This window comes from Cuculus canorus, chromosome 2, assembly GCF_017976375.1.
Source record: "Cuculus canorus isolate bCucCan1 chromosome 2, bCucCan1.pri, whole genome shotgun sequence".
NCBI classification, from domain to species: Eukaryota; Metazoa; Chordata; class Aves; order Cuculiformes; family Cuculidae; genus Cuculus; species Cuculus canorus.
The window spans coordinates 94,867,433-94,879,609 of NC_071402.1; the positions used below are offsets into that span (position 1 = coordinate 94,867,433).

Here is a 12,177-nt window from a genome sequence, read left to right on the forward strand (position 1 = left end):
CTCTTTTGCTCTCATGATGGGACTGATAACGCAGCTCCCTAACTGCATCTTCCGGCTCCCAATCCCAGCTTGCCTAACAAAACGTTTGGCACCTGCAAACATTTTCCTTCAGGAGCCTGCAGAGAAAACCTTCCATTGTACCACAGACTGAAATTAAAGTAGGATTAAATTAATCATGTGGAATTCAAAGAATTAGTTTTAATGAAACAGAGACCTAAGCCTACCCTCTTACCTACAACTTGGAATTTCCTCTGAGTGGTGGGGAGATCTAATTTAGACTCGGTACCTCCCTGTCCGCCAGGGAAGCTGAGTACAGCTCGCCTGAGGAGAACCTGCTTTCCCTACATGTCAGCCCGCAGCTGATGACTGACACTCTCCTCACTTTGCATAAGGTCAGTTTTCTAATAGATCAACGTCTCTCCATCTCCTCCTCCATGCTGGCAAGATGCCCTGTCATCCAGGCTATGGTTGAGAAGTTCCTCTCCACACCTGGCAACTACACTGAAGGAAAAACACATTGTTTAAGCCAATGCTCCTGGCCTGGCTCCTTCCACCGAATTCCTTGTGTTCAAAGCTGTGTAATAGTCTCAGATAGTCTGACTGATGGTCATTTGAGATGCATATAAAATGCAAGCTGGAAAATAAGCATATCCATCTGAGCAGCACACAGGCGTCCTGAGGCTGGGCATTCCAGACCTCAACATGAAGAGTTACGGGGTTCTTGCACCCCCACTCAAAAGGGTCAGTAATAGGGCTGCTGTCACCCAAACCTCTCCTCTATCTGCTGCAATATGCAACACCACCCCACCCCTGATTTTCCATATGTTAATTTTTAAATTCACCACAAACTTACTTAGGTCTGCAGTTAAAAGGGAACTACGCACTTCAAAAAGATGAAATCCCTGACTGAAACAGCAAGAGGGATTTTTCTATTCCAACTAAATGATCATATGATTTCTTAGATGGGAAAAATATCCTTTTGAAGTCAGTAGCTATATAGAGACCAAGTGGTTCAATTCATTAGTTTCTGGCCTTCCACCATTCTAACTATGCTACATATCCTAACACAATTAAAATAACTCTGATTAGGGCCAAAATCCCACATCAAGTTTTAGAAAGCTTCTAAAAATCTCCCCCTCCTCAAAAGACATAATTAAAAGCACAAACCTCTGCTAATTTTATTGCTGAATTTGTCAGAAAAGCAATCAGCAGTATTTTGCAGAAGAGGTCAGACTAGATGACCTCCTGGGGTCTTCTCTGACCTGAATTAATCTACGACATGTACTGTGACAGCATACCTTAATCCTTAAGCAAGTAAGAATCACTCACACATTTTACTCTACATTACAAGAGAACAGTTCTCTTGCAAAAAAAAGCTGAAAGTCTTTAGACAGTATTTTCTCTTAGTGAGAATTACTCATTGTGAGTTTAAAGACGCTGAAGAAGACAGTAAGGGGAAGAGTTACATGCAGAACATCCCACACAACATGAGAGATACCTATCCAGAACTAATAATAGTTTCTAACCAGGCCACAAAGCATCACCGATGGCATCCAAGTCTTTATCTGCTGCTAACTTATCTTAATAGCAGTTAAGATGTGGCCTAATCATCTGAAGTTTGGCAATGATATGAAACCAATTTTTGTGGCTCTACTATATTCCCTTGTGGCAACCACAGCAATATGCTAGAAAACAGTTTAACTGCAAAGACTATCACCATCTGCACTAAGATATTGCATGAAGGAAAGATTTGCACATTGATACATATTCGTTTTCCACACTCCCACGAATAGGGGGGATAAACACTTCTCCCGACAAACATTTTACTTTGCTCTTTAACAGCTGAATCGGGGTGCAGCACACCAGAAATACTAAGGAAGGATGATGAAAAGGCACAGGTAACAATCTGATGCTTTAAATACACCTACGTAAGCAGTAAGATTGGAAGGCGACAAGTCAGTTGAGATAATTACTTCAAATTGCACAGCAAGCTATGCCAAGTGCTTTATATGCTTCTTATTCATATTTCGGCATTTACGATTGAGTAAGTTGTCCAAAAGGTGGCTCAACAGGCTAGGTTATAACAGTCTGGTGTACAACCCTAATGATATCCCATATTGGCATTAGAAGAGGATACTGACAAATGACTTCGTCCAGGAAAGTTGTTCTGGCCCCCATTTAGTAGAAAGCAATCATTTGACACTGTCTAATGACATTAATCAAGCTCTGAACCTTTGTTGTTGTATGTCATAGCAAATGCTTAGCATTTTCAGGTCCAAAGTGCTTGACTACACATTGTATATTAAAAACAAAAGACTTTAATTCATTAAAAATAGACTCTCACGCTAGATTAAGCTCATTTGCTGCACCCGTCCCTGGTCTGCCTGTGTGTGTGGTCTCATTTAAAACAGACACACATGAACCAGAACCTATTTTATTCACAGGAAACAAAAATACTATTGGCTGTCAACCAAAATAACAGACACTTAAAAATGGGAATACCCCTGGGTAAGGAAATTTTAATTAAAAAGAGGGAAAAAAAAGAAAAAAGACGACAATGAAGAAAAATGACAAAGATGAAGAAGAAGCTGCTGCCTTCTCTGGGAATTCCTGTTTCATCACCTTTGTCAAAACACCTCACATTGCCTCCTATGTATTTTATAAAGGTCTTTTGCAGATCTATTAAAACAGCAGCTTCATTTATGCTCACTCTGATCTATATTGATAAAGATTATGAAGCCATTAGATGGCTCATTAAGTTTACCTCTACTTACCCCCAATTAAGATTTCAGGTGTCTCTGGTTTTGAGCTAATTTCAAAGTGGCTGCCATCTGGGACATTCTCAAGGAAAACAATTGGCTCCTTTTGTAATGACATATCACATTTAAAACTCTAAGGCAGCAGTTCTGTTATATGCAATCTCATTTCCTGTATGTAGAGTTTTGAGCCTCTTGTTTTGGGGGGGATATTTAGAAATCAATGCAAAGCATCAAGTCTTGATCCACAGCTTCTACAGCTGAGAGTGCCTGCTCTCAGCTGCCAGTTGAAATGCTACTAGGCATAATGCACCTTTACTTAATGAACTTTCCCATAAATCACTCACAAAAAGAGAGGTTTTGAGCTTGGGTGTACAATAAAACCAGATTCAGACGTACTAATGAAAAATAATTTAGGTATATGTAACAAGGGTGTCCTTTATAGAAAACTCCCTTTTGAAAAGTAGAGATGAGGACCAACACAGCTGAGCAATTGAGATCTACTAATCCCTACATCAGAGCCAAGAGTAGCATGAAACAACAAAAAATGCAGGCATAGGTCACAATTATCTCTCAAAAAGTAAATCATCTCTCTCAAAAGAGGGACCTTTCTCTCAGTTCTCCAACTAAGCAGAGGAAGCCGAATTGGCAGTCACCAGAAAAGATTTTCATAGTAAACCAATACTGAGCAAGGAAACAGAGAGCATCGGCTCCCTTTTTAAATCACGTCAGGCAGTGAGGGCACAGAGGTGTTGTGATACATGCAGGGCTTTGCAGTAGAGCATTACAGTAGGCTCAGAAATTTTTCAGCATGGCTTTCAGATCTTTCATTTTACACCAGGTGATTTTGCAACATACACAGATACACCATGAGGACTTTGTGACAGAAATACTCTGTCATAAATGCAGCTTTTGTTGATTTGTAAAGAAATAACTGACTTGAAAAAGCTTCTTCCATAAAACCTTTCAATCATCGACATGAATGAAGCATCCATACCTACTGCAATTGTGGTATCAATATTGTATGTGAGAAATTAAGCGTTGCCCCTGTCACATGCTTTGATAACACTTATGAATGCTTATATTTAACTTTGATAAAATGAAATCATTCCAGATTAAACATCAGTCTCAAAAAAGCCAGAGAGAGACTGTGTGTCTATACATAAATGTGTGACTGTGTGTTTGTGCACATATGTGTGTGTGTATATATATAAAACAGTTACAGTTCCACCATAGATGGAATTCAGATTGCCAAGAGAAACAGGTTAAAGCAGAAGATGTTACAACTACATCTCACTCCATGTTCCCATTATGGCATGCATCCTTTTTTACTCAGATACAGAAGGATGGACAAGAATTGAGCACATTCAGCTCATAAATGTCTCCACTAGGCAATGAAGGAGAACAGCACTCTTTAGGACGTACCTTGCCCATTTGGTACATGTTTATGTGTTTTTCCTTTCCTGGGGGTAGACTGGCATGACGATGAAGCATTGTTTGTGGCTGTTTTTGTGTCCTCTGTCTCCTCCTCCTCCTCCTCTTCATCCTCATCATCCTGAGAGCTTCCAAAATATACCATGTTGCTGGGCAGAGCTGGAGAACCTGATCATTACAAAGAAATGGCTCATTAGCATCATTACATTCACTTACTGCACTAACTAAATTGATCATAACCTACTTTAGCGTTACGCATAGCAAGGGAAGAGGGAGATTCGGAGGTGGAAGGTCACAGTAGCGCATGACTAACTGGAGGGGTTTTATTATTAATTTTTACCAACAGGATACGTATGTGCTTTAAAGCAGGGTTTCCCCCTCCCCAAGCACATTCTATTTGTACTTTAGACAAGCAAACAGTCTTGCTACAAGCCCTAATTTATAGCTTTGTCTATTCAGAAAAGGACTAATGCACATGCTTAATTTCAAATGCGTGTTTAAGTACCTTACTGAAATCTTCACATACAAATTAGAAGCTTACAGCTTTTCCAAACAGAAGAAAAAACAGCATTTACAAACCAATCTGCACCCTGGCAATATTTTTAGGTTATTAATACAATAAAATATTGGCAATTTAAAATTCACAATGCTTTGCAGACCTCCACAGCATTGCACACCATGCTTTGCAGCATTCTGGTTCAGTTTTAAACAAAGAGGAAAACTGAAACATTGAGATGCTTAAATTTGTCTGGCAGGTCCCTAGCAAAGGAGAGAAAAGAGCAATGGTCTCCCAATTCGCCACGTGCTCCTCTTGAGGATGCTTCTTCTCATCTCTTGCTTACTTTCCATGATGTTCTGCCTAACCTGCCTTGTTTCTGCAAGGATAAGATTCAATATGTGTTTACTGACAGAGAAGCAACGATTCACAAGTTTAACAACAATAAAGGGCTGTTATTTAAATGGAACTCTTGCACAAAAAATCTTTTACGCATGCCATGCAATAGTGTATAGCTTTCCCTGCTCTGCATCAGGACACATGACATGACTGTAGGAATCTAATAACTATTTTTAAATGTACAAATACTGCCAACATCTAATGGACACCTTGCCTTATGACAGACACTTGTTTCCACTCCAAACTAAGTCTCTGTCTATCCCTGGGAGGTACAGGTGCCCTAGCAGCCTCCTACTTATTTGCAGAAGAATTCTTTTGGTGAAGAAGGTGGGAAAATAGAAAATCAGCAGAAGTGGAGGAGAGGGACTCCTTGCTTCCATTATTTTCTTGTAGCTAAGTAAGACAAAAGACAAAAAGAGCTCTGCTACAGAACAACAACACAAGGTAGCGGTGTTTCGGCTGCTGCTTCCTTAGGAAACACTTCTGGCTTCAAGCACTTCAGAACAGCGATTCTGTGGTTTGATTTTGAGATGTTAGTGTTGCCACTGCCAACAACTAACTGAAGCTTGTTCTTCAGTTTTGCTTTTATGCTTTATGCTTTTACCAGGTTTGTACAAATTACTCTTAAGTACAAAAACTACATTTCAGTGAACAGACACCGAAATATGGCACAAAAAAAGAAACAGACTGTTTCTGCAATGAACCATCCTTTCCTAAGTGTGCTGGTTTTGGTTGGAACGGAGTTAAATTTCTTCATACCAGTTTGAATGGGCAGTGTTTTGGATTTGTGACCAAAACAGTGTTGATAGCACAGAGATGTTTTAGCTGCTGCTGAGCAGTGCTTGCTAAGCGTCAAAACATTCTGTTTTCCTGTTTCTCATGCTGCCCCGCCAGCAAGCAGGCTAGAGGTGCACAAGAAGTTGGGAGGGGACACAGCCAGGACAACTGTTCCCAACTGACCAAAGGGATATTTCACACCATTTGACATCATGATCAGCAATAAAAGCTGGGGGAAGAAGGAAGAGGGGTCTTTCAGAGTAATAGCATTTGTCTTCCCCTAAGTCACCGTTATGTGTGACAAAGCCCTGCTTTCCTGGAGGTGGCTGAACACCTGACTGCTGATGAGCGGTAGTGACTGCATTCCATTGTTTGCTTTGCTTCCACTTACAGTTTTTGCATTACCTATTAAACGATCTTTATCTCAACCTATGAGTTGTTGTACTTTTACCCTTCCAATTCTCTCCCCAGTCCCACTGCAGGGGAGCGAGTGAGCAGCCTATGTGGGGTTTAGCCCCTGCCTATAAAGACCTTTGCTCTTGGTCTCTGTAACAGTCCCTTTGGGACTGTGGCTGCCTTGGCAAGAAGCAGAGACAAACTCCCCACTAGCACGTTGCACTGTGCATTGGTGGTAGTCCTGGGACAGCCAGGAGAGACGCTGCAGCACCATCTAGAACATGGTGATTCTTTCCTCCCTGCAATAACTTATGTATTAATCCATCCAACCTAGACACAGATACAAGGACACATATGGTTATCCTAGGGGAAAAGCCTTTCGCGTGCCCCAACTTTCATATTTATATAGACTAATGATCAAATTAAGACTGCTGACATATTTCAAGGCATGGGAGCTGTAGTAACTTACGGAAACAAAAACCTCTACATTTTTTATGCAAGCCCAGAATGGCAATCAGCCATACAAGGCAAGAGGTGCTGAGAGGCACATCAATTCTTCTGCTTGGCAGGGATCTTCAAGTCTCAACTAGCTTCAAGACTCCAAAACAGTTACTCTAGGACAGTGTTGCCTGAAAAATAAATTGCCTTTTTCCTTTCATCTTGGTACCAAAGACTGTGGTATGGATTCAGAAGTTATTAGCTCTGTAAGCTCTGTACTGTGCATCAGTTCTAATCAGGATCCAAAGCCTGGCACCATCAGTGCACTAATGTATTGACAAATGATGTCAGTAAAAAAAAAAAACCTTACTCTTAGGAACCCTCAAAATTAGATTCAAACACAGACTGAAATCTATTACAATTACAGAAATGGTCAGAAATTTTATCCTTCTTAGACACTGTAACAGGAGACCAGAGATAGCGTCCAAGTCTCATCTTCCCTAGAGTTCCACATCCCTCAGCCTTTTCGTCAGCTGCTTTCAACAGCGGCCAGCAAAAAAATTACCATCTGTGATGTAAATGTTGTTATTACAATAGCAATCTTTTTTCTTTTTTTTCTGTTTTGTTTTCTTTTGTTTTGTTTTTTAAAGGACAGAATAAAATACAGTACAGTGTCATTCTGCTCAGAAAGGAAGGAGGGTCTAACCCAAGAACAAGACCAGATACAAACTTCACCTAACTCCTGGTATTCAGTCGGTTGGAATGACATTTTTTAATTCTCTCCAATCAAGAACTATGAACAACAATGGTTAAACTGCATTCCTGGGACAGCCGGGACTGTTTGGGAAGTACATTGCCAGAGAAATTAGACTAGTAATGTCCAATAACACAGGCGAGTCCTGTTAGCTCTCACTTTACTGATCTAAAGTGCTCTGCAATATGAGTCCTTGGAGAAAAGCTGGCATTCAATCTGAATCACCTCCTCCTCCTCCCTCCCCCTCCCTTAAGCTTTTCCTACATATTTATTAAAATTGACTTGCAAAACAGAAAGAAAGGGGAAAAAATGCTGGACTTGAACATTTTTGTTCTATTTAAGCATTGTTATGAATGGAAGACACCAAAAGAAATCTAAAAGCTTTGCGTTTTCTTACTTTCTTTTTATAGTAAAGCTATTTTTATCATCATCTTTTATAATAAGATTTCAGTTCCAGAACAGCCACAAATATTGAGAATTTGTTCACACCTATGGATTGAGCTCATTAAAACCACTTTCACTTTAAGTCCATGTAGTTAAACACATCCAAAAGGATGAGAAAAGACTAGTTTAAAATACTGAAACAGGTTGCTCCAGTTCAACATACTGAAAAAAACCTTTATGAGCAAACTGAAGGGAATACAAGACACCAAAGACACTGTGATTTCATTGAAGCTAAAAGAATGACAATTACGTTGATTAGGCAACAGATAGTGTGCAAGTGTGAGCAGCTGACATGCACTGCGGGCTTACACCAAGCAAAGAACTAAGTGAACTCCCCCAAAACTCCTCTTATGGAAATAAAACTCAGACTTCTCATGACTGAAGAACTAAAGAAGCTCATAAGAATGAAGCTGCACTGTAAGAGTGGAAGATAGGTCATCACTTACTTTCTTTATTATAACGAAGATTGCTGTCCCAAATATCCCTCATCATCTCCAAGACCAGACAATGAAGTGTATATGATACCATAGCACACCTCTACAGGGGATTCCATGTGTTACTCAAAGCTGCTAATTTACATAAACAATACTAAGTAGTGGTAATATAGCCACCAATGTCTAAGAACATTGGAGATGTGGAGACAAATGTGAGCTCAAGAGCTGGTTTGTTTTTTTCAGATGAATCAGTTGGTCTAACAAAATATATTACTCTTCCTTGTAAATCCAGCCTGTCTTCATCTCAAGTTAAGAACATGGTGGTCTTCCTTACAGACAGACTTTGTTGAGAGTTGTTGCTCTCAAGTTTCTCCATGTATGACAGATATTTATCGTGAAAATTATGTATGACTGCAAGATGATAAAAACCCTTCAAAATGGCACAAGACTAAGGAAAACTCCAGAAACATACATGAACACATGGTGACAGACATACAGTTGTAGGCACTTGCTTTATTTTTTATTTACGACACGCTACTCTGCACATTTTTGTCTTTGCCTGGATGCACTCGGCAACAGAAACCCACAAGCCAGCTATGCCAGTTCATTCTTACACGTATTTTGCCAGCCAGCCAGCCAGAAAGAGTAAAGATGAGCAATCATCCCTCCTCTTCCTTGTGCCCTCCCCAGCACCAAGGCATGACTCTCAAAGCCTACCCAGGGCAATCTAAAGAGTGATGTTTCAATTTAATTAATAACCAACAGCAAAAGAGAAGAGCTGCAATGCTCTGGATAGAGGACAACATCTCTGCCTGGGAGGCGGTGCATGCCGGCTCCCAGCACTCAAAGGTACATAATTCTCCCCTTTCTTGCTTTCCATTCCTAAGAAAACAGCAGAAAAATCTGCGAGAGTTACGAGAGCCTGTGGCTTGAATTTCACAAGTCTCCTCCTGTGCCAGGAGCCCTGAGGTTGTGCAGGCAGCTGCTACCACGTGCACTGCAGTCAATGAAGGGGGAGAACAGGGAAGCAGCCCTCGAGCACCATGAGCAGCCCTCCACATAGAGAAACCCATCCTGCTTCGCACCTGATCAACAGGTGCCTGAGAAAAAGAACGCTCAATCAGCAAATCTGATAGTAATTCAGAAAAGAAAACTTCATTTTCCACCACGTATTTAGAACAAATATCATACAAGGAACCATCCAGACTCTGTGTGGCTGTGTGGACATTTTTCTTGGCCTCAAAAATTGTCTACCTCCACCTGGCCTCTTTTTCTTATTTCTGTGCCACCACCTCAACTGTGGCAGTATAATTATTTTTGTGGGGCCATGTGGTGAATCGGATCAGGGAACTGAATCAGCTTAAAATCCCAGACTAAGGAAATGAAAGGCCATTAACAAATGCTGTAACTGTAATGTAATGTTACAAGCTCTTAAGTAAAGATTTGGAAAATTTCTATACACACTTTTTCTTATTTAATGTGTAGCTTAATATATCACTTTATGTTATTAAACAAAACATGAAATGCAGTATATTTCCAATCTCATGTAGGAGCTGCACGTTTTACATTCTGTCTTAACGATGCCTAGGCACACACTTCCTAAATGCTCCCCTCCTTGCCTGCCTCGAGACAGCTGATTTGTTTTGCATCACTATTTGCAAAGAAGTACGTGCCATCACCAGAGAACTGGATGAGGCAAACGCAACACATTGGGAAGGAAGGAGAAGCCTTGGCAGAAGTAAACTGAAAGAAACGGCATGCAGCAGCAGCAGAGCAGAAGGCTCAAATGTGCAGGGGCTGGAGAAAGGTGAGTGGTGAGAGATAAGTTAGTAGACGGGCACAGGCTGCAGGAGGAACAGGAGAAGGAAGACACTGTAAGAATTACTGACATTAAATATTAATAAATACAGAAAAGTGGGAAGGATACTTTGGCTGGGGAGGGGCTCTTTATTAGGGAGTGCTGTGACACGATGAGGGGGAACGGTTTTAAACTGAAAGAGGGGAGATTTAGATTTTGGTATTAGGAAGAATTTTTGTTACTGTGAGGGTGGTGAGACACTGGCACAGGTTGCCCAGAGAAGTCGTGGGTGCCCCATCCCTAGAGGTCTTCAAGGCCAGATTAGAAGGGGCTTTGAGCAGCCTGGTCCAGGTGCCACTGCCCACGGCAGGGAGGATTGGAACTGATTGATCTTTAAGGTCCATTTCAACACAAACCATTCTATGATTCTATATATTCAGCAACTTCAACAAGAATATATGCCCAACAGTGCTGTTGACCTGCTGCCCTGATCCAGACATATGCCACTTGCCTTTTCCTGCTCGAGAAGTCACTGTTAATTCACAGCTGAAAGCAAAAAAAGCTATGGCCAAGGCCACACAGCAACCTGGAGGGAACTTCCCAGCCCTCTCCCCTTCATCCAAATCACTGCAAGAAGGTCAAATTGCCAAAGCTGGCCCTCATCATGCAATTGTGAAAGCCTAACAAATTGCTGTGACTGACTCAGAGACTGCAAACCACGCAAGAGCTCAGACAGCACACAGAATCCCAGATACCCTCTCCTCACCAGTGGCAGAGCAGAAGGTACTGCTCCTGTGATCAGATACCACTGTGTGCGGCACATTTTCAGAAAATCATTAACAGCAAGCTGTCTTTAAAATTCACTCATCATGGTTACAGTGAGCTATGAACTATTACAAACAGGGAGGATACTCGGCTCTTTAAAAAATGAAGCTTGAAGTATGTTTGGCAACTGTTTCCATCAGTATCTGCAGTTTCATTATTGAAATTCTCTCTTGAGTAATTTTGTCTTCTCTCCTATTGTGAGAGCAACACAAAAGAAAACCTAACTATATAGGAAAAACAATTACCACAACCATACACAAAGTGTTGCCTAATGCATATGAAAGGATGATAAATGTATTTTATGTCCTCTGTTATAATAATTTGATGCTTATACAAGAGTAAGTAAAAAGTAAAATACGGGGTTTTAAAGTCTTGGTGCTGCTTTTAGCAATTGGAAAGATGTCACCCTTTGCATGCGCAAAATTCAGGCTTGCTAACAGCAGGCAGAATTGATGCTTACACAACCTGCACACACAGATGCGTTGACCTCAGCAGCAAGTGCCTGATTAATAGAATAAACTATACTCTGTTTCAGCCATTTCATTTGACTAATGAGGTTATTAATTTTTTTTATTTGACAAATGTGTAGTTTTCCCTCCTAAATTATGGTATGTTTTGTTTCTTATTAAAATACATTAACTTTTGTCTTGGACAAGCTAAACATATTTAAAAACTCTGAATTTGGATCTGAAGAGTGGAATCAGAAGGATGGAAAGTGCATGCGCTTTGCCAAAAACACTATTTCATTACTCTTCAGAATTAGCTGGCACTGTTTCTGCAATATTTACTGAAGTACATGTTGCAACAGCTGGGGGTTGCTTCAGGAGAACCCCCAGCACAGATCAGTTGATAAAGGCAGACGTGCTGGAGCCTGTAGGCCACAGGCCCTGGGAGGGAGTGAGACAAGAACTTTAACAAAGATTGCGGGCTTGATCGCGGGTACTTATTGTTGAATGGCAGGAAATTGTCGTTAAGTGAGGCAGAAGACCCTTTTGTATTAGCCAATACTGAGCTCGCTTTTTGCAATATGTATGAGCCTAAATTAGCTGTAACTGGTATAAATATAAGTTAGCTGCACAATAAAGACGACATTTGCTTGCATCAAGCTGCGTCCCGTCTCTTAATCGCGGCAAATTGGTGCCCCGTGTGAGGCAAAGGCTGATAACCACCTATCTGTGTGGCATGCCGCGAGTCCCTCGGAACTTTGAATGAGCTGCTGAAAGGAA

The 12,177-nt window shown here is 40.9% G+C and overlaps 1 protein-coding gene across 2 annotated transcripts in view; it reads right to left on the reverse strand.

The window, feature by feature from the left end:
* JARID2 (jumonji and AT-rich interaction domain containing 2) overlaps window positions 1-12,177 on the reverse strand; it is a 230,728-nt gene that overhangs the window by 45,641 nt on the left and 172,910 nt on the right. For both annotated transcript variants that reach the window (XM_054057388.1, XM_054057387.1), the window contains exon 5: window positions 4,182-4,358. In XM_054057388.1, coding sequence (XP_053913363.1) covers window positions 4,182-4,358 — 177 coding nt within the window. The remainder of the gene's footprint in view (window positions 1-4,181; window positions 4,359-12,177) is intronic.